Source organism: Balaenoptera acutorostrata, chromosome 1, assembly GCF_949987535.1.
Source record: "Balaenoptera acutorostrata chromosome 1, mBalAcu1.1, whole genome shotgun sequence".
In the NCBI taxonomy this organism is placed as follows: domain Eukaryota; kingdom Metazoa; phylum Chordata; class Mammalia; order Artiodactyla; family Balaenopteridae; genus Balaenoptera; species Balaenoptera acutorostrata.
The window spans coordinates 114,960,952-114,982,314 of NC_080064.1; the positions used below are offsets into that span (position 1 = coordinate 114,960,952).

At 50.7% G+C, this 21,363-nt stretch overlaps 3 protein-coding genes across 4 annotated transcripts; 2 read left to right on the forward strand and 1 right to left on the reverse strand.

The window, feature by feature from the left end:
- Nucleotides 1–761: 761 nt before the first annotated feature.
- Nucleotides 762–6,780, forward strand: TTC24 (tetratricopeptide repeat domain 24). The gene is made up of 9 exons (XM_007172022.2): nt 762–1,467; nt 1,658–1,861; nt 2,475–2,603; nt 2,756–2,868; nt 3,223–3,321; nt 4,359–4,456; nt 4,613–4,713; nt 5,375–5,471; nt 5,897–6,780. Exons 1-9 carry the CDS (start codon nt 762–764, stop codon nt 5,976–5,978), a joined length of 1,629 nt encoding a protein of 542 aa, XP_007172084.2. The 3' UTR covers nt 5,979–6,780.
- A 3,719-nt stretch (nt 6,781–10,499) lies between these two features.
- NAXE (NAD(P)HX epimerase) lies at nt 10,500–15,674 on the forward strand. Of its 2 annotated transcripts, XM_057526614.1 has the most exons (7): nt 10,500–10,727; nt 10,874–10,982; nt 11,128–11,238; nt 11,317–11,430; nt 12,583–12,730; nt 13,052–13,260; nt 15,118–15,674. In XM_057526614.1, exons 1-6 carry the CDS (start codon nt 10,546–10,548, stop codon nt 13,252–13,254), a joined length of 867 nt encoding a protein of 288 aa, XP_057382597.1. In that variant the 5' UTR covers nt 10,500–10,545; the 3' UTR covers nt 13,255–13,260; nt 15,118–15,674. The 2 variants fall into 2 exon arrangements, with proteins under 2 accessions (XP_057382597.1, XP_007171916.1); XM_007171854.3 differs by lacking the exon at nt 15,118–15,674 and having other exon boundaries at nt 13,052–13,371.
- Nucleotides 13,691–21,084, reverse strand: LOC103001167 (G patch domain-containing protein 4). The gene is made up of 8 exons (XM_007171856.2): nt 20,968–21,084; nt 18,356–18,496; nt 17,815–17,888; nt 17,610–17,702; nt 17,423–17,509; nt 15,736–15,827; nt 15,094–15,144; nt 13,691–14,870 (listed from the first exon to the last, which is right to left on the reverse strand). The coding sequence occupies exons 2-8, from the start codon at nt 18,432–18,434 to the stop codon at nt 14,153–14,155; spliced, it is 1,194 nt and encodes a 397-aa protein (XP_007171918.2). The 5' UTR covers nt 18,435–18,496; nt 20,968–21,084; the 3' UTR covers nt 13,691–14,152.
- Between the last annotated feature and the right edge of the window lie 279 nt (nt 21,085–21,363).

Below are 21,363 nucleotides of genomic sequence, written 5' to 3' on the forward strand. Positions count from 1 at the left end.
AGGTAGGGGGGAAAGAGGTTCCCCTTGAGATAGGGAGTAAGCAGTAAATGGAGAGACAGTAGCCCTGCTCCTGGAAGTTGGCTCCTTGCCAACCCCATGGCCTATGCAGCTTTGTGCCACCAGTGCCTTGTGTGGCTTCCGGCACACAGCAGGAGCTCACTGTTTGGTGAGCTGACTTGAACTATACCTTGAGATTAGACAGCAGGAGAACCTAGATATGAGTGGATGTCTTTGGAGGCACAGGGTGAAGGAGATGGTGGAGAAGAGGCCCTGTACGTGCTCTGTTCGTTCATCCATTCATTTATTCATAATAATAATCTAATGATCTATAAAACTTTTTCATCTCATTCAATAAGCATATATTGAAAATCTACTATGTGCCAGACCCTTCAAGTTGCTCCAAATCTAGTAGGGGAGATAGACAGGAAAGTCAATAATCCTAAACCCAGTGTGTTAAATGCCATAAAGGACATAAGGTGCTATGGGAGTACAGAAGAGGGACCCAGTTGGTTGAGGGGAGGGGCTTTCTGAAGGAAGCTTGAAGTGAGCCTTGGAGGACGAAAAATTAGTCTGGACATTAGAGTGAGAGTTAATATGGTGTTCAATGGGTTAGCTGAAGCAAAGTGAGATGGCAGAGAGAAATCCTTGAAACCCTGAGGGTCACACCAGGGCAGAGGTAGAGCTGAATTGCCTAGAGGGATAGTGCTTTGGAGGAAGCCAAGGATGACATACTGACCCCTCTGCTCCCAATCGTCAGCACTATGTCTTCCCTCAACACTGAGGATACCCCGCAAGAGCCCTCACCCTTGCCTTCAAGCTCCAAGAAGAAAAAGAAGACAAGAAAGTGGCCACGGCAAGAGGCCAGCATCCAAGCCCTCACCAGGGCTGGCCACAGGGCCCTATTGGCTGGTCAGAATCACAAGGCCTTGACCAGCTTCCAGAGGGCCTTCCTCCTGGCTTCCAAGTCACCACAAACCAGGGACATCCCTGTTCTCCGGGCCTGTGCCTTCAACCTGGGGGCTGCCTACGTGGAGACTGGGGACCCAGCCAGAGGGCTTGAGCTGCTCCTACGAGCTCAACCTCAAGAGACAGCCCAGGGCGGGTGTCATGGCGACCAGTGTTTCAACGTGGCTTTGGCTTACCATGCCCTGGGCGACCTGCCTCAGGCTTTGGCTTGGTATCACAAGGCCCTGGGCCACTACCAGCCACTAGGTGACCAGGGGCAAGCCCAGGCAAAAATGGGAGCCTGCTACCAGGCTCTGGGACAGCCTGAGCTAGCAGCCCACTGCCTGCAGGAAGCGAGCCGGGCCTACGCCCAAGCAGGGCAGCCCCGGGCTGCAGCCCTGGCACTGGGGGCTGCAGCGGGCTGTATGCTGAAGAGCGGGCAGCACGGGGTGGGTGATGTGGTGCAGGTGCTGGAGGAGAGCCGGAGGCTTGCTGAGAGGAGCACTGAGCGAGGACTGCTGGGTGAGGCCTTTGGGCAGAGAAGGTGTGGGATCTGGGGAGATTAAGACTTGGTGATACTCTGAGAAGTGGGGTGGAAGCAGAGGCATTTCTGAGGGCTGGGGGAACCCTGGGAGAGTGGGACAGAGGCTGCAGCAGTACAGCTTCAGCTGCATCTGACCTGGCTACCACTGACCTTGGCCATGCCCTCTAGGGCAACTCTATAACGACCTAGGCCTGGGCTATTTCCAGCTCCAGCTGTTCCCGCTAGCAGCAGAGGCCTTCCGGCAAGCCCTGCCCCTGTGCCGGGGGCCAGGAGAGGAGGCCACGGTGCTAAGAAACCTTGGGATGACCCACAATGCCCTCGGCAACTATCAGGAAGCCCGGGAGTTTCACCAGAAGGCTGCCGACACGCACGGTGGGTACCAGGGGCTGGGGAATGGGGTTGGGGCCAAGGGACTAAGAGGGGGTTCCAGCTGGGGCCCGGAGGCTGAAGAGTAGATGGACGTTTAGAACTAATTATGGGACTGGGAAGTCCAGAACAGGGGAGTGAGGGTGTACAGGGGGTGCAGGAGATGGGATAGCCAGACAGGACAGAGGGTCATGGGCCCAGAGGCTGAGGCCTGGGGTTGGGAAGGCAACAATGGGCAGAGGGAAGAGCCCTGGCTGGTAGAGGAGGCCTGAAGTGGAGCCAGTGCTTCCTCTAAATGATTGTGTGACATTTAGCAAGTCATTTTTGCTTTCTGAGATACAGGTTCTACATGTATAAAAATGGAGCTATTAATACGTGCCTCGCCTCACTCCCTGGATTTATACATGGCTCAGACTAGCATGGGAGAGGCATTCAGGCCGAAGCTCAGGACTGAGGAGAGGCTGGGTTTCACGCGTTCAGGCCTCTGTGGTGCATCTGGAGGTGTGCCAGGGTTGAGCACAAGGACTCCTGGCAACCCTCCCTTTGTCTTTGGGGGGTAGGGTCCTGATGCCCCAGCAGCCAAAGTCCTCTCTTAATATGGGGCGGGCTCTGTCACCAGGCTCTGTGGGGCAGCGATGGGAGCAGGGCCGGAGCTTTGGAAGCCTGGCATTTGCACTGAGCCAGCTGGGAGACCACAAGGCTGCCAGAGACAACTATCTACATGCTCTGCAGGCTGCCCGGGACACTGGTGAGGGTGAGGGGGTTTGCAGGTGGCTTGGGGTGGGGCAAAGGCTGAGGATCCTTGGGGCTGGTGGGGAGGCAGATAGGGGGACTCGGGGTGGGGAGTACCTCTGGAGGGGTAGGGAGCTGTGGGAGGACCTCTCAGGCTGTCTTCCCCAGGGGACGTGAAGGGGCAATGGCAGGCCTGTGAGGGTCTGGGGGCTGCTGCAGCCAGACTGGGGCAGCATGACCAGGCTTTGAAGTACTATAAGGAAGCGCTGGCCCGGTGTCAGGTGAGACCCTCCATCCCGGACTCTAACTCTTCCCCAGTATCCCTCCAGCTCTCTCCTGCTATCCTTTCTCTGGCTGACATTCCTGCCTTCTCCCCACCATTCATTCACTCGTCCAATGTGCACTGAGCACATTGTGTGCTAGGTCCTGGGACACTATTGAGAGGAAGAGTCCATCTCTGTCCACAATTCTGGGCAGGCGGTGGCAGGACCCTGGCAAAGGCATGGGGATGGGCTAGAAAAGAGGGGAGACAAAGTCCCCTTCCCTCCCCCTTTCCTGTTTCTTTCTTCCCCGATCCCCAGAGGACCACAAAGCCCAGGCTTCCTCGGTTACCCCATTATCCACCCTCTCCCCAGAAGGAGCCAGATTCTGTGCGAGAGCGGCTGGTGGCCAAGCTGACAGACGCCATAAGGACCCACCTGGCCCGGGGTGGACTGCTCCCGACCCACACCCTGGTGAGCTGACACCTGAGACAAGGAGCGGGGGGTGGGGAGAGGTTACCCAGAGAAAGGGGTGGTGGTGAGCAGAGCTGATGTCCTCGGGGCTGCTGCTGCACTTGACTGCTCATCTGTGTTCATCTGCCCTGGGGCCTGCGTATGGGACATATATCACTTTCCAGAGGCCACCTGGGGGTGGGGAGGTGGGCGGGGGATTGTGGCACGTCTCCAACACTAGGGCTGTGCCAGGGCCTTGGCTGAGTGGTAACTAGCTCAGTGGGTGAAAGCCAAGGGATGCCTTCAAAGATACTGAGCCAAACCTGTGAGCAGGTGGAAAGGTTTGTCCTTGGCTGCAGTTCCCCAAAGGGCCACAGGATGGGAGCAGTGCTCCAAGGACGTTCCTCTCTCCCCTCCCTCCTTCGCTAGGGGGCATTTTTCTGTGGGTCTCTAGCCGTGTCCCTCCTTCTCTGACTCCTCCTCCCCCTCTCGCTACCTCCCAGCTCTCTCAGCAGGTCAGTGTCTCTCCAGCTGCCTCCTCCCTTACACTCTGAGATTTCTCAGGCAACCTCCTACACCAGGAATTGAAATTATACTTTACTATTTGTTATATTTATTTACTAGGTTTTATGTTCTCTTATTTGAAAGACTAGGACACCATATTTATAATTTGCAAGTAAAATTAAATTAGCCTGGTATAAGCAGAGGACTGGATTGGGGGTCAGAAGACCTGGGTTCCATCTGAAGTTGGCCACCGACTTTGTGTGACTTTGTCCCGGAGGCCCCAGGCAGGATGAGGTGGTCATTAAGCTCTGGCCAGGTCTGATAGTCCATGAGCCCGAGTTCTAACTTGAGAGTTACTAGCAGGGCCCTTAACACAACAAAGGACATTGCCCTGTAATTTCATCCTCAGACACAAGGCACAGCCCAGCTGTCTCTAGCACTTCTCTGTCTCTCTGGGGCCATTGTGTGTGGAGAGAACATACATACACACCACAACCACAGCTGGGATGGCCATTTTTCTGAAACTGATTCCCTTTACTCCCCTTCATTACCAGACCTCAGCTCCAGGGGGGCCCCAGGCTCCAGGTGGGGCCTGCCCCGTGGTGGGGACCCCAGCCAGGGTGGGGAAAGACACAGCAGGAGTGCAGCACAGGTGAGTGAGTAGGGCAGGCAGGAACAGAGCTTCAGGTGTGGGTATGGCCTCTGGAGGGTGTTGGGAGGTGTCACAGCCTGGCAGTGGCCGGTGGGATCTGGGGAGGAGGGGATCTGGCCGGAGTGCCACTCTACCCCCTGTTCCCTGCCCCTACAGATCTTCCAACAGGTGGGAAGATGAGTTAGAGGAGGGCCACGAGGGGAAAGAGGAAGAGTTGGCGAATGTTCTCACAACGTCTTGGGCACCAAGACTGGAGCGTGAGTCTAAGTAGGCTGTTTCCAGCTGTGCATCGCCTTCCCCCAAATGGGAGACTCTCATTTCCTTTATCCCCACGCCCCACTCTGTCATTTCCCCGCCTCAGGTCTGATACTGAGGCCGCCCCCCACACACATTGTATTCCCAACCCCAGGACCAGGCCTCCCCACTTTCTGCTTGTCTCTCAAGGCCCTGGCCCATTTCCCCTAAACCCTTTCCTGAATCGCCTCTTCCTCCCTGCTTCTGAGGCTTTCCTAACATCTAGAACTTTGTATCTTAGGGCACCAAGGCTTTCACACCTACTACATGCCAGGCACTGGATACTTTTCTTACCTTAGCTTACTGTTTACTAGTCTCTTCCCCCAAAGGCTTGGCACTCTGAGGACAGAGTTCCTTGCTACTTGGTGGCTTGAATTCACTGATGTCTTCTCTTCAGTGTGTTTTCTTCCAGGCATCAGTGACACTGGTGAATCATCCCCAACTTTAGTCGGCCCAGGTTTGCCAAGCACCTGCCCTGTACAGGTGTCTCCTCTGTGTACAGTAACCAATACATCCCCTGTTACCCACCCTCCTTGTTCTTCTCCCAAAGATGTCTCGTTTCCACCATGATGGTTCTTGGTGCAGAGAGGCCTGTGATGAACGTGTTTGGTCCTCTCCATTCAGGTCCAAGACCCAGGGCCCATCTCTCATTTGGAGGCCAAGGCCCCCTCAGAATGGAGAACCCTGGCCTTCTGGTCACCAACGGCCCCCACAGCAAGAGGTGGGTCCCTGGGGGAAGGGAAGAGGCCTGGAGAATAGATAAAAGAAGTAGGAGAGGATATGGCTTTGGATGACTTTAATGGAACATGATCACTGTTAAAGTTGGGCGAAGATGTGGTCTGGTGCTTAGGGATATGGTGCTTTAAGCCTCCTTGTCTTTGCCCTTTAGCAATCTGAACAGCCCTCACCCGGCTCTGGAGGCCCAGGGTGTCCCCTGCCTCCTGCACAGCCTGAGTGAAGGCCTCAGCGAAAGGGAGGGTCCTGCTGAATTGGGGGACAGGCGGCTTAAGCCTACTGCCTCCTGCCCTGGAGCCTGCGAGCAGAGGTAAAGGCCAGAGAGGGTAACAGAAACTGGAGCCAGGGCAAGCTGCCTTCTGTTCGCTCCCTAGTCACTCCCATTGGCAAGCCCCTCTCTGCCTCCTTCAGGTCATCCAAACAGCCTAGGGAAACCCCCAGCAGGAACCCTCAGAGGAGATCCACTGAGTCTGGCTTCTGCAGGATCATGTGACCCTCCCCTGCTGGCCACAGCATGGCCCCTGCAGTACCTCCTCAACATACAGACTTCAGGGGCTTCTGGGGCTGAGCCCCTTCCCAGTCATTCCCAGTGAGTACTATATGGACACAGAATACAACGTCAGAAAGTGGGCTCCGGAGCAGGCTGGACAAGGGCTTTGCAGTCTCAGCACTGAGGCGGTCTGTGTGCTCCTCGTTGGGATTTTTGGACTCAATAAGCAAAAGAAAAATGGAAAACGGATGGTGAATTTCCCCCCTTTCCTTCTGGATTCAAACCTCACAATTGCTAAGACCCTTGCCAGTTCTTAAAACTATGACATCTTGGTTAAGAGGCTTTGGAGTCACTGACTCCATTTTCTCAGGTGGGAAATGGTGATCTAATGCTACAGAAGATACACCTTAACCAACCAATGGATGCATTCCTCTTCCTCCAAGAAACATAGCAGATGCTGGATGCAGGCCCCTCAGGCCTGTAGCAAAACTGCTGCCAGCAGCTGCAACAACAGTATTATGTAACACTGATCACTTAGCACATACTACACACTGTTCTGCAAAGTGCTTCACAAGTGTCTTCTCCTTTAATCCTCACAGCAGATGAATCCCCTTTCACAGATGAGGAAAACAAGGCACAAAAGTTAACTGGTTTGCCACCCAGGTCACACAACTAGTAAGTGAAGCTGCGATTCAAACCTAGGCAGTGAGTTGAGTACCTTCTAGAATGCTGTGCAGTCAGTTCTACTCCCCCAGTTAAGCCATTGCTTACCGAGTTGGTTGTGTTTGATACCAAATGTGTTTATTCCAGTTGTGTTATTGTAATTTGTAATTTAATTAAATTGATGAACTAAGAGTGTGAAAACAAGCAGTTTCTATGAAAACTAAGTTGAATCCTTAGAAGACGTGATTCAGGTGAGTCACCTTAAAAACTGCTGTTGAATTAGATGTAAGCAGAGAGACTATTACAGATTGGGGGAAAATCATAAAAATCTAGATGAATTTTGCACTCAGTTTGCTTCAAATATACAGTTAATTTTTTTTCCACCTTAAGGACACAAACTGCAAATTGCAGGTGATATGTAAGTGGTGAAGTTTATGAGATAAAGAAAATGGAGAACTACAATCTTTGGCCCTATCCTCAAAGACAAGACCCTGGTCACACTTTGACAGATGGCAAATGAATGGGTTTTTTTGGCCGTGCCATGTGGCTTGTGGGATCTTAGTTCCCCCACCAGGGATTGAACCCTGGCCCTCGGCAGGGAAAGCGTGGAGTCCTAACCACTGGACTGCTGGTGAATTCCCTGTATTTTTTGTTTTAAGTCGAAATAAAATTATCTACTCCCAGTCATGTCAGATAAGAGCATGTACTGTACTGTGAATTACTTCACAATGAAATTTTGAGGGGCTTCCCTGGTGGCGCAGTGGTTGAGAATCTGCCTGCTAATGCAGGGGACATGGGTTCGAGTCCTGGTCTGGGAGGATCCCACATGCCGCGGAGCAACTGGTCCCGTGAGCCACAGCTACTGAGCCTGCGCGCGTCTGGAGCCTGTGCTCCGCAACAGGAGAGGCCGCGATAGTGAAGGGGCCCGCGTACCGCGATGATGAGTGGCCCCCGCTTGCCGCAACTGGAGAAAGCCCTCGCACAGAAACGAAGACCTGACACAGCCAAAAATAAAAAAATATAAAAAATAAATAAATAAATAAGACCCGGTGCAACCAAATTAATAAATAAAAATATTACAAAAAAAAAAAGAAATTTTGAGGATGCATTAAAATATTTGTAGAGGACCTACTATGTTCCAGGCACAGAACTAGGTGCAGGGGACACAGCTGTTAATCTTCCTTATCTAAATGGAGCTTATTATCTTGTCAGGCATTCAAGATGTCTTGATTGGGATGCAGATTCACTGACTGTAACAAAAACCAATAGAACATTGCCTTTAAATAGAGAAGGAAGGAAGGAGAATGGATTTTGAGGGACAAGTAGCAGCATCTGCCACACGAGAGTATTGCTACTGGGTCAGGCCAACCCAATATCAACCATCATTGGCTCTACCATTTCATAGCTATATTATCTTAGGAAAATTACTCGACTTCTCTCTGCTACTCAATTTCTCATCTCTAACATGAGGATAAAAATACATCATAGGATGGACAGAATTAAATTAGATAATATATGTAAAGCATCTGGAACTCAGCAGGTGCTCAATCCACATGCCCTTCTTAAACTGGTTTTGAAGGCATTTCCCAAAGAAAACTCCAAAATCTGAAAGGCAGCAAGGTGGACTAGGGCACTTGGGCACTGCCTTCCTGAGGATAGCCCTCATTTGGCTGTTTCATAAACTCTGAGTGTGTCATAATTTTATAGTTACGTCTCATCAGAATGAAGTCAGCAGTTGACAACCCTTTAGTTACATAGTTCTGCATTTGGAGAGGCATTTCAGCATAGAATAATGCTTAAGACTACATACTCTAGGGGCTTCCCTGGTGGCGCAGTGGTTAAGAATCTGCCTGCCAATGCAGGGGACACGGGTTTGAGCCCTGGTCCGGGAAGATCCCACATGCCTGCCGCGGAACAACTAAGCCTGTGCGCCACAACTACTGAGCCTGTGCTCTAGAGCCCACGAGCCACAACGACTGAGCCCACGCGCCACAACTACTGAAGCCCGTGCGCCTAGAGCCCATGCTCTGCAACAAGAGAAGCCAATGCAATGAGAAGCCCGCGCACCGCAACGAAGAGTAGTCCCCGCTCGCCACAACTAGAGAAAGCCCATGCGCAGCAACGAACACCCAATGCAGGCAAAAATAAATAAGTTCATTAATTAAAAAAATAAATAAAAATAAAAACACTGAAGATCACTGCATACACAGCAGCCCTTACAAAAAAAAGACTACATACTCTAGGTCAAGCTGCTTGGATCCTAGCTCCACTGACAGCTATCACTGTATCATTGGACATGTCACTCAACATCTTTGAGCCTCAGTTTTCTCATCTGTAAAATGGGGATAATAACAGAGTTGTGAGGATGAAATGAGATGATTCATGTCAGCACTGGGCACATAAACTCAAAATGTTATCTATGTCAAAGAAGCATGCTTCACATTGTGTTTTAGAAATGAATCTTCAGAATTACCAAATTAATTTTCTCAAGTAGGCCTGTAGGGAGTCTTGACTAATATATAAAAGTGAAACTACATATATACCGGTGAAGTTATAAAACAAAGTTAATGAGGTCTTGTATAAGATCATCCAATTGTAATGTAAACCCTACATTTCAATTTAGATGAGTAAATTCAATGAGTAAACCACAAACAAAGTCTAACAAAAACAATTTTCCACCACAATCCCAGTCTGATACATTCAATTTCCCACAACAAACATGTAAAACAAACATAGATGAAGGCCAAGGGTACAACCCATAGGAGATGTTAAACCTCCTATAATTAAAAAGGAGACTATCAGAGGAGTAGTTAAAAGCAGGAGGGGTTCTTGTTTTCTCAGTGAACTAGCCGGGAATGGAATTCATGATACAGAAAAAGAATATACTAGCATAAAAACAAGACCTTCAATCCTGTAATAAACCATAATGGAAAACGGAAAAAAACCCCCACAAAAACCCAAGTCCTTCATTCCGCCTGGATAATTATCTTTATCTTAGTGCCTTAATGTAACCGGTCTGTTATTCCCCAAACTTCTCTCTTAACCCGGCAGGAGTGTGTTTGCATTCTTAAAAGCTCTTGGGTTACAAGTTTAGTCTTCCTCTCCAGGTTTTTCTTGAAATATTATCGTGACCTGGAGTCTAGGGTTTCAACTACATTTTTAATCTTGGCATACTCAACCTATTTAAGGTTTATGGTTTTCTATTTCCACAGCTATTACCCGATAAAGAGCGATAAGTATTATGTATGATTAGGGAAGTACAGCGTGCTATCCTGGTAAACAGAGATAGGGGAAGCTAATTTGGTAGGGAGAGGGGTCCTAAGTTATATGAAATGCTTAGCAGTGTGAATAAGAACATTAATTTATTGAGCCGTATGTACCAGGTGCTGTCGACGGCTTTGCATGGATTACCACCCCATGAAGTATGTACTCGTATCCCCATTTTATAGACAGGAGACTGAAACCTGGAGAGCCATGTTCACTCAGTCACTAAGTGGTAGGGGAGGAACCCGGGCTAACTGCTATGCTATACAGCTTCCTGAAAGAGCTACGAAAAACAAGAATTATTATCAAAGGGCGGTTGGAAGCAAAGCACTTTGGGTCATCTGTGAGGCAACATGAAAATGCTCCCGCGAAGGGCTGGCATCTAGGCAAGGCGCCCGGACGAGGTGGGGCCGGGGCGGGAGTGCACCCGGGGCGCTGGCGCGCACAGTAACGCGCAAAGGAGCGGTGGAGTCCCACTACCGGTCCCGCCAGCCCCATGACAGCTTCCGTCAGCGGTGCGCGCGGCCCCGGCCTCTCGGGGGCGGGGCGAGGGGCCGCGCATGCGCCGGGGCGGGGGCGGGGGGTGGGGGCGGGGGTTGGGGGGAGGCGGGCGCGGGGCAGGGGCGCGCGCTCTGAGAACTGAATGTCCGGGCTGCGGGCGCTCCTGGGGCTCGGGCTGCTGGTTGCGGGCTCGCGCCTATCGCTCCTCAGAGTCCAGGCCGGCGCCTGTCGAGCGGGAGCCACCTGGTGGGGGCCACAGCGGCTGATCTCGGGTGGCCGCGGGGACTCAGAGGTCATGGCGAGCTCAGCAGTGAAGTACCTGAGGTTGGACGGGCAAGTGCTCTCTGGGCGGGCACGCGGGAGCGGGACTTGGTTGGAAGGACCCCCTCTCCCAGGGGCGGGACCTGGGCGGCGCCGCCTGCGCGACGGAACACCTGAGGGGTGGGGACTCAGGTTGTGGGTTTCCTCAGCCAGGAGGAGGCCCAGGCCGTGGACCAGGAGCTGTTTAACGAGTACCAGTTCAGCGTGGACCAACTTATGGAGCTGGCCGGGCTGAGCTGTGCCACAGCCATTGCCAAGGTCAGTGGCACAACTCTCCACCCAAGGGGCAAGTCACTGTGCAAGCCACCTGGCCTAGGCACAATGAAGTGGGAGGGACGGCCAGGCCGAGACTGGGCTGTCACTGCCCAAAGCCCCTCTGAATCCCCTTTGACTCTGCCTTCAGGCATATCCCCCCACGTCCTTGTCCAGGAGTCCCCCTACTGTCCTGGTCATCTGCGGCCCTGGGAATAACGGAGGAGATGGCCTGGTCTGTGCTCGACACCTCAAACTCTTTGTGAGTATGCGGGGAAGGGCTGTCGGGTATGAGGTTTCCAGGACCTGGTCTTGAATCACCCCTTTCCTTTCCTCACAGGGCTACCAGCCAACCATCTATTATCCTAAAAGGCCTAACAAGCCACTCTTCACTGCACTGGTGACCCAGTGCCAGAAAATGGACATCCCTTTCCTTGGTGAAATGCCCCCAGAGGTAGGTGGTTCCAGTTTACTGCCCTCCTCAATACTGCTGCCTGTGTTCTGCTCTTCCCTCACCTTTCCAGGCTGAGCTCATTTGCTTATCTTCCTCTCTAGAGGATTAACTCTTAGAGGGCAGGGATAGTGCCTGACACAGAAGATGCCTAAAGCATACTATCTGAATGGAAGTGGTGTAAGAGCCTTCTCCGTAAGGCGTGCTCCATGAGTTCCCAACACTACCTTCTCTACAGCTTCATTTCCCCTTAATTTCCCCTGGTCACTTTTTTTAAAAAATTAATTAATTTATTCATTTATTTTTGGCTGCATTGGGTCTTCGTTGCCGCGTGTGGGCTTTCTCTAGTTGCGGTGAGCGGGGGCTACTCTGTGTTGCGGTGCGCGGGCTTCTCTTGTTGCAGAGCACGGGTTCTAGGTGCGTGGGCTTCAGTAGTTGTGGCACATGGGCTTCAGTAGTTGTGGCTCGTGGACTCTAGAGCGCAGGGCTCAGTAGTTGTGGGGCACGGGCTTAGTTGCTCCGCAGCATGTGGGATCTTCCCAGACCAGGGCTCAAACCCGTGTCCCCTGCATTGGCAGGCGGATTCTTAACCACTGCGCCACCAGGGAAGCCCCACTCCTGTAACTCTGCAGCCAGTTCCTCTTCGCCTAGCTTGCAGTAAACACATCATCTGCATCTCCTGGGAGCTGAAGTGACTGCCTCATCCTAAACCCTTTCTTCAGATGTTTCAGATCTTGGATTTAGGAGTGGGAAACTTGAGAACTTCTTTTTAAAATTCCTTAACACATTTTACAGGTGAAGAGACTGAGATGCAAGAGAAGGGAAGTGATTTGTACAAAGTCACAGAACCAGATCACGGCAGAGCCAAAACCAGAACCTGTCCCTCCTGACTTCCAAGTCTCAGGCTGTCCTACACTGTAGCCTCCCCAATGGTTGGCAGGCACTCAGAACAGAAAATGTGACTGGACTCAGCTTGGCCTCAATCAGTGACCCACTTGCGCTTAACTCTAGGCCTCAGAATGCCATCTGAATGAGATAAAATTATATTTGTGCCTATGTGAATGGTCTGTGGGTACAAGGACAGCCCTCTCCTGTTAAGGGTTCTTTGTGCAGCTGCCGGCTCTGACATCCTTTCCTTTTTCTGCTCTGCCACAGCCCTTGCTGATTGATGAACTATATGAGCTGGTGGTGGATGCCATCTTTGGCTTCAGCTTCAAGGGTGATGTTCGGGAGCCATTCCGCAGCATCCTGAGTGTCCTGAATGGACTCACCGTGCCCATTGCCAGCATCGACATTCCCTCAGGTGCTGGGTCCAAGGAGGTTGGGGGGATTGGGGCCCTGCCCTGCCTTGAGGTAGGTACTAGGAGTCCTGGTTCTTGACTCAAGGTTCAGACCAAGTGTAGAAGCGCATACCACAGCTAAAGTAGGGCTGGGGAGCAAAGAGTTCAGGAATGCCCTTTACAGTGACTGTCAGAGACCAGAGCCCAGGCGTACATGGACACGATTTCCTCAGGTGGGGACCCAGGGGGCTTCCCACTCTTTTAGGACTAGAGTAGAGCAAGGTGTGGAAGGGGACTGGACATCTGGTCTTTTCCGCTCTTTCTGAATACCACCTTCTTTTCAGGATGGGATGTGGAGAAGGGAAACTCTGGAGGGATCCAGCCAGACTTGCTCATCTCCCTGACAGCACCCAAAAAGTCTGCAACCCACTTTACTGGTCGCTACCACTACCTGGGGGGTCGTTTTGTGCCTCCTGCTCTGGAAAAGAAGTACCAGCTGAACCTGCCACCCTACCCTGACACCGAGTGTGTCTATCGTCTGCAGTGAGGGAAGGTGGGCGGGCATTCTTCCCAATAGATTTAGTTCCTCTCTCCCAGAGCTGTGGAGTCCTGGGAGCTCTTCTGGCAATAAAGGTTAAGAGATGGCAGGAGCCAGAGAGCAACACTGGAGATGTGGTGCCCTCTCTCTGGGGGAACAATATGCAAGAGGGGTTGCTATGACATTTGGGGGCAATGACAATTCACTTTCAGATGCTAAAAAAGGCTCCCAAGTGAGGTGTGCTGTCCTTTACACACACACAATTCTTATCAGGGATGCAGACAGGGAGCTGGGGGAGGTTCTCTAAACTTTCTCCTTCCACTTAACAGCATAGCAAGACTACAGGAAGTTAACAGAAGGAATTTCTTCAGAGGCCTCTAAGGAAACTAACTTGTATTCAGGACCTTCTCAGGCTGAGAATGGAGATGACAGTCAGGACTTATACATAGGCTAGGAGACCAAGCTAATGTTTATTCAATTTGGTATAGTTAGAAACTGGCAACCTATGGGCTGAATTTGCATGTTTTTCTTAGCCTTCACAAAATTAAAAAATCAGTACATTTCTCATAGGTCTATATTTTCAGCTTCTTTTAGCCAAGATGCCCCTTCAGAGGCTGTCTGCATTCCCGTTCCCACAGCCCCCAGCATCCTTGTCCCTTAGCTGCCTGGTCCCTGCAGGTGCTTGAGTTCACCATCTCTGGGTTAGATGCTGTAAGGGGGAATGTGCCTGCTCCCTCAAGTCAGACACGGCACTACCGCTCTCCTCTCAGCGGACTACTGTTCCAGAGCTGTTTCCTCCTTGGGAGGGACTCCTCACTGAGAGGGTGCACAAGACCTGCACCAACTCAGGTCTCTGAGGCTTCAACTCCTGAAGAGGACTCGATCGGGCTGCATCTTGACCTGGCCTTCAGTTTCTCTTCTTCTGTTTCTTCTTTTTTGCTCTCTGGTCAGTGTGGACTCCAGGTCTTTCCTCCTCTGGTTGCTTCTGCCTCTTCTTGCCTCTGCCACTTGAGCCCGTGTATGCCTTGCTCTCTGCTGTCCTAGTCCTGCCATCTTCCTCATCTCCTTTATCCCTTACACGCAAGACGTCCTCCTCCTCCTGATGCCGCTGTCTTTTCTTCTTGCTTCTCCTACTTTTCCGATCACTGCATGATTTGCTTTCTGCTTCTCTGGTCCCACCATCTACAACAGCCTCCTCCATGTTCAAGTCTTCCTCATGCTGCCTCCTCTTCTTCTTCCTTTTCCTGAGGGACTGATCAGTTTGTTCTCTGTTTTTCAATTCCCCAAGCCCGCTTGTTCCTGTGGTCTCTTCTTCCTCATGCCTTACAGCTGTTCCCTCTCTCTCATCTGTGACACCTTCTTCTTGATGCCGTCTTTTCTTCTTCTTGCTTTTCCTGACACTCTGATCAGTGTGTTCTGGGTACTCTTCTGCATTCCTTTCAGTTGCCGTAGCCTCTTCCTCCTCTTTCTGCTTCCTTTTCTTTTTCTTTTTTTGTGGGGGCTTGCTCTCAGACTGCAGTTGAGGGACCCCAGGGTCCTGGCCTTTGAGACGAGCCAGGAAGGCCTGCTCCTGGGCCTCTAACCGAGCAAGCTTAGCCTTCATCGTGATCCCAAGACGGGCAGCCCTGAAATAGATGGGGCCCAAGTCAGAGGGAGGGTATTGGGGAAAACAGGCCTAATCTCTGAGACTGCAGGGAAAGTTCATAAGGGAGGAGCTGCCTGTCTTCAGGCAGCTTCAGAAATGGGCAGAGAATAGGAATCACTTTCTCTGGGGTGAAAAGAGTGGCACAGGGGTGGGCTTGTGATGGGGAGAAAAGAGGGGAGCCCAAGAAGCTAACCGCTACTTACTTGTGTGCAGTTCGCCCCTCACAGGCTTGGAGCAGCATCTCATCAGTCAGACTGTTGGGGAAGGGCAGGAATCAGGAATTACAAACAGATCTGGTGGAAAGGCTTGACCTCTCCTCCCCTCTAAAACATTCCTTCAGCACTGAGTTCCTATTCAGGACCCGGCACTTTTCTAGGTGTAGGGCATACAAAGATGAGTACAACACATTTCCACCCTGAAGAAGCCCACAGTCAAGCATTACACTTGGTCCTTTCTTTTGAGATTGGAAGGCATCTCCTCCCACATGCCCCTAGCACTAAAAAGAAGTCTCGGGCTTCCCTGGTGGCGCAGTGGTTGAGAATCTGCCTGCCAATGCAGGGGACACGGGTTCGAGCCCTGGTCTGGGAAGATCCCACATGCCACGGAGCAACTGGGCCCGTGAGCCACAATTACTGAGCCTGCGCGTCTGGAGCCTGTGCTCCGCAACAAGAGAGGCCGCGATGGTGAGAGGCCCGCGCACCGCGATGAAGAGTGGTCCCCACTTGCCGCAACTAGAGAAAGCCCTCGCACAGAAACGAAGACTCAACACAGTCATAAATAAATAAATAAAAGAACGTGAATTTAAAAAAATAAAAAAAAATAAAAAAAAAAAAAAGAAGTCTCACATCTTTGGACGCTTGGGTCCCTGGCTGTCATCATCACTGCAGCTTTCCAAGTCCTTGTCTGGCTTCTCCCCACTTGAAGTCAGTGTGGCCGTCTAGAAGGAGGAATCATGGGGGTGGACAAGGCCCACTCAGCACCACCACCATTGCTCTTCCCTCCTGGAAAGGGAAGAGCAGTGGTGCCACTGCCACCCCGAACAGCCACTGGCACAAATTTGTCAGCCCCCAACATCGCTCCTTGCAGCCCCACACAGAGGTGTGTCGAACTGCATACATCAACTTGGGCAGGAGGTGGGCTGCAGTTGGGGGTGGGTGGGGTGGGGGCAGTCCTGGCCTCCCTGGCTCACAGCCAGCTAGTGGACAGAACAGGAAGGGAGGAAGAAGTGCTCTGGGTCATCAGGTCTTCACAGTGGGACAAGTGCCCCCGGCGGTCATCCCATGGTGCCAGTAACGGACAATAAAGATGCTACTTTTCATGCCCCTCCCCCCATACCTATGCACAGTACTTTAACCAGGTTAAGAACCTACTTTGGGCTAAGAGGTTGGGGATAGAGTGGAATAAGGATGAGATGGTTCCGGCCCAGATGGAATCTACATGGTTGAGGGGTAAAGGAATATGTCAGAACATAGAAAACGATGATGAAAGTGTTGTCTGTGCTAGAGGAAGGGTACCCTACTCAGGCTTCAGGGTTTGGGGAATAGTTACTACAAGGAGCTGAGCTCTGGAAGACAAGAAAAAGGTCAGCAGGTAAAGGGGCAAAGGAAGCAGAATGTCCCAGGCAGAAGGAATAGCATGTGCAAAACCTTGAAAGTGAAAAAACATGGTACCTTGAAAAGATTCAGATTCCATCTGGCTAAAGTGTAGAGGTCCTGAGAGGTGGCGAGAGACAGGCTAAGAAAGAAGGCAGGGACAAGGCATGAAGGGCCATGTGAGCCAGTCTGACGCATCTGGACTGTGTCATCCTAGGTCAAGGAGGAGCCAGTGACAGAATGAAATTTGTGTTTTTCAGAGAACACTGGATGCTTTGTGGAGGATGAACTAATCGCAGTAGGGTTTGAGACTAGAGTGAGGAATATAGTTATGAGGCTGTGAAAGAAATGAGGCAGGAGAGGATGATGGTCTGAACTGGGGCAGAAGATGGCCACAGAGATGAATGGGAAGGATTTGCTAGATAATACATAGAGCCCTTAAGGACGTAATAGAGGATCGTTAAATGTTAGCTCCCTTCTATTGGCGGGCTAGAAAAGGGGAGTCTCAACACCTGGGTTCTAGTCCTGTCTGCCATTACTAGCCAGCTGTGGGCTCTTCAGCGAGCCACTTTCCCCCCTTTTGGCCACATCTGCAAAATAAGGACAATGGGTCAGATAATCTTGCAAGTCTCCTCCGACTTTTAAGTCCTCTGAATTAGACATCCCCTCCCTGCCCTGCTCTGACAGCTCCTGACTGTGCCCCACCTCCCACTCCCTGTTGCTGCCCCCTCAGCAGATGGCAGGGATACATTCAACCTGAAGATTTCAATTCTTGCTGAGGGTCTGGGCAGTCTAGGTAAGCAACAGCGAGGTTGGTCACAGGATCCCACTGTTAGGACAGTCCTGAGAATAGGTAGGGCGTACAAGGCAATTGTTCAGGCCCCAGGGGAGACCAGGGAAGGAAAAAAGGATGGGCCGTCTCACCCCCAGCCTCTAATACCTTCACAAACTTCTGATACAGCAGGTTGGGCTTGGCATGATCATGACGGGTGGTCTCCTTAGACAGGCACCTTATCTGTACTCCATCCTGTGGGGGAGTATCCGTGAGTGGGTGACATGCCATGTCTCCCTCACCCCCACATGTCCCAGGCCCTCACGGTTCATGTGCCTACTATTAGAGCTTATACCTGCCCAGTTTTCACTACCAAGCTGGCCGCAGTCTTGTTGAAGAGATCATTCCACCAGTAGTTTGTGAACTCTTTGGCAGGGTCGTGTCCCACCTGCCAGAGGAAGAAGTATGAACTCAGAACCTGTCATTCCCCTCCCTCCCCCTATCCTCAAGGCCCCCCCTCTCCCATCCACACTGACCTCCCTCAGCCTGCCCAGTCTTACCCCATGAGTGTCCTGCTTCAGCGTTACCCTGAGGGCCTGGGTGATGCCATTCTCCTTCCGGCCCAGGCCTTTGCCTGCAAACAGTGAATGATTTGGCTTATTCCACTCCTGCCCCAAGCCCTCACAAGGCACCCCCAGCACATGCCACTCCTTGCCATTCCACATATCTAACTTTGGGCATGCTCCGTCCATCCTGGAAGCCCTCCCAGTTGCACTCTTTCTAGCACCTCTCCATGCAGTCCTCCCATCTTTGAGCCCAAACTATCTTTCCTTCATAATTCTCTCAGGACAGAAGTCGTGTCTCTTCCTCCCCCTCCCAGTCCTCCGAACCACTTCTTTCTCACTATCCACCATCATATTTCTTCCCTTCTTCCCTTTTCTGGAAATGTCAGCAATTTTCTTCTGCAAATTTCCCTTTAAACTAACTTTCCTCCTCCAGTTGAATGGACTACATAGGGGTTAATCCAGGATGATGCCTCTTCCCTGGGCAGAGGGTAGTGAGGGAGTTGGGGGGATGTGAAAAGGGCCCCATGGGAATCACCTTGAGTCCATCCATGCTTTAGCAGCTGCTCCTCAGCAAACTTCATCCCACGACTCTTGACCTCTGGGGTGACACTCATGGTGAGAAAAGAGTCACTGTCCTCAGGCCCTCACCAGAGAAGAGAAGGGGTCACTATCTTCCCTTTAAGAGGAAAAAAAGAAAGTGCCCAAGTCATCCATCAAATCCATCCTGACTGCTCTTATAAGAACTCTTTCCTGAAGCTGGAGCAGAGACAGAGGAAAGAGGCCTGGTCCTTGGGGAGCTCCCTGTCCGACCACTGAGAGGTCAATGTCAACATGTTGAAAGCCAAGGAGACCTGGTATTAATAATAACACCCAAATGTATGGAGAATTCACTACATGCCAGGTTGTGCTAAGATTTTACATGGATCATTTCGTGTACTCTTCCCAGCCCGGGAAGATTTCCTGAACTTTACATTCAGGAAAGTATTATTATATCCCTGTTTTACAAATGAGGAAACTAAAGCCTAAAGAGGTTAGGTGACTTGCTCAAGGTCACACAGCTGATACATGTAGAACTCAAACCCAGGAAGCTTGTCTGCAGAGTCCCCACTCTTTACCACTACCTGATAGCATCTCCCACGATTTATTACCACGTAAAAACAAAGCAAGGAGGTGCTTGTTAACCTGAGTTATAAGACAACAGTACTTAATAGAGCCCATATCCTATACCTGTGCCCCAGCATTTACACTGTCCTCTCAATGTGAAGGCTATGTGCCTCTTCCCCACTGTCTTTCAGTCTTGTTGGAGCACCCCTTTTGAAACTGTCCAGCTTAGGAAGGGCGCTCTTATTGAGCATTTAAAGCGTAACAGAGGGGTTACACATATTGCTATACTGTCTCATTTAATTCTGACAGTCCTGTGAGATACACCTTATCCTTATTTTACAAAGGGTTTTTTGCCTGGGTTTACACAGCTGGTAAGAGATGGAGCTGGAATATGAGCTCAGGTTGCCTGACTCCAGAGTGGCCCACTTTCTATCACATTACCAACTACAGTCATCCCTCAGTATCAGCAGGGGATTTGTTCCAGGACCTGCTGTGGATAGCAAAACCCATGGATGCTCAAGTCCCATACTAGCCTTCCACATCTCAGGATTCAACTAACCACTGATTATGTAGTACTGTAATATTTATTGAAAAAAATCCACATGTAAGTGGACCCATGCAGTTCAAATCTGTGTTGTTTGTCAACTGTAGTTGCAGTTCTTTAGAGTCGTTCAGGTGTTCCTCATTTTGGACTCCACAATGGCACTGTCCGACTTATATACCAAATTTGTCTCTGAAACGGTTAAGATGGCTTATTACACAAGACATTCAAAACTAAGACTATCACTGCTGACTTGAGTCACTAAAGTTAACTTGTACTAAGATCATTTATTACAGGCATTGCAGACCATTTTAAAAGCTGATTAATGGCACTCCTGGAGTAACCCTCTGGCCTCCCCAAGAGACAACTCCAAAGGCTAAAACTTTCAGTTGTGTTTAAGAATGTCTAGTGAGTATGCTAATAAAAAAAAAAAAAAGTCAGACACATCAAGTCACCCCTCCTAAACATTACATATTAGGCTTAACAACGATGACCAGTCTGGTTAGGTATGAAGAGTAGCAAATTTAGGATGAATCACATTTCTGTTCACATTTCTACTGTGAAGGATGATTACTTGAAAACCTAACTGACACCTTGAGAGTCCCAACAGAAAAGCACTGAGTGAAGAAATGGCCCTATCTTGCTTCTTGATAATGCAAGAGAAGTAAAATTCAAACACTGAGGCCTTTGAGGCCACCTCAAACCTCTGCTTCTTCTCAGACGTTATTTCTAATCTATTAGCCCCCAGATTTCAATAACAACAACCACCAACACGTGCATTTACTCAATGCCAGCCTGCTGCTAATTACTGCACACACATTATCTCATTTAATCCTCCCAACAACCCTATTAGGAGGTTTTTGTTTTTTGGTTTTTTTTTGGTAATTGACAAATGGCGCTGAGAAGTTTAGTTACTTGTCCAAATCAAACAGCAGGCAAGTAGCGGATCCAGGATCTCAGGCATTCCAGAACTGGTGTTCTTAATCACTACATTCCTCAGTCTCATAGACGTTTGTACTTTACGCTGTAAAACCTACCACTGCCTGTCCCTTGTCGCAGTAATTCGAAACTATACGCCCTGGTTTTATTACCCAACCCCGGTGTACTTAATGCAACTCCAAGAATCGAGAATGCGTTCAGTCGTCATTCGTTGAACTGAGTGACATAGATGGTAATTGCTTTAACCGACCTAGAACGGATAACTGGACAGAAGCAACTAGATCCCAGGCTGTGCGCCGCAGTTTCTGTGAAGGCTTCTAGACACTTCCAGGAACTGTTTTCTTTCCAGTCAACCTGAGTTTTCTGGAGAAGGGCCCAGGGCCACCTTTCTTACAGCGATTCCAAAGAACCGGCAACCCTTTCCCTAGGCCTCCTTCCTCTTGAGGTCTAAACTCCAGCCCTCCTCCCGCAGTTTCACTTGGGTAAAACTACTCTCCTGCTCTCACATTTGCTCCTGAGCCCGGGCTCCGACAGCCACCGTTCGGGTGACTGTAGGCTCTTACCGTTAGTGCAAAGTCCTCTCCGCAGAAACATGTGCCAGACGTGATCTGTGCGCCGCCATCTTCCCGGAAGTGCCTTTCGGTCGTTCTAGGCTGTCGAAACCATAGAGACGCACGCCGGAACCGAACTCTCGGTCGTCCCCGGAGGAACTGTGTTGTGCCCATTTCAGGAGATCCGGAAAGTGTTCTGTTTACTTCCTCCCTGCAGGTCTGAACGGCCGTGGGACTTCAGTCCTATCCGGCTCTATTGGGATGCCGAGAACAGCTTTGGGTCCGACACTGACTAGTTCCAGGCACAAATATGAGGAAGGAAAACTTTAGGGGAAACCATCGAGAGTGGCCTGAGAGATTCGTGGAGGCAGAGATGGAGGTAGCACCTCTGAGGTGATTTGCGGGGAT

Excerpts from the sequence above, each read along its gene's own strand:
- LOC103001167 (XM_007171856.2), bottom strand. The coding sequence starts at position 18,434 with ATGAGTGTCACCCCAGAGGTCAAGAGTCGTGGGATGAAGTTTGCTGAG. Across the intron at positions 17,889-18,355 it reads AAAGCATGGATGGACTCAAG|GCAAAGGCCTGGGCCGGAAG; the intron begins GTGATTCCCATG and ends CACTGTTTGCAG. Across the intron at positions 15,145-15,735 it reads GGACCCAAGCGTCCAAAGAT|TCTGACTGATGAGATGCTGC; the intron begins GTGAGACTTCTT and ends CTTCCCCAACAG.
- NAXE (XM_057526614.1), top strand. The coding sequence starts at position 10,546 with ATGTCCGGGCTGCGGGCGCTCCTGGGGCTCGGGCTGCTGGTTGCGGGC. Across the intron at positions 10,983-11,127 it reads GTGCCACAGCCATTGCCAAG|GCATATCCCCCCACGTCCTT; the intron begins GTCAGTGGCACA and ends CTCTGCCTTCAG. Across the intron at positions 12,731-13,051 it reads CAGCATCGACATTCCCTCAG|GATGGGATGTGGAGAAGGGA; the intron begins GTGCTGGGTCCA and ends CCTTCTTTTCAG.
- TTC24 (XM_007172022.2), top strand. The coding sequence starts at position 762 with ATGTCTTCCCTCAACACTGAGGATACCCCGCAAGAGCCCTCACCCTTG. Across the intron at positions 3,322-4,358 it reads TGCTCCCGACCCACACCCTG|ACCTCAGCTCCAGGGGGGCC; the intron begins GTGAGCTGACAC and ends CTTCATTACCAG. Across the intron at positions 4,457-4,612 it reads ACAGCAGGAGTGCAGCACAG|ATCTTCCAACAGGTGGGAAG; the intron begins GTGAGTGAGTAG and ends CTGCCCCTACAG.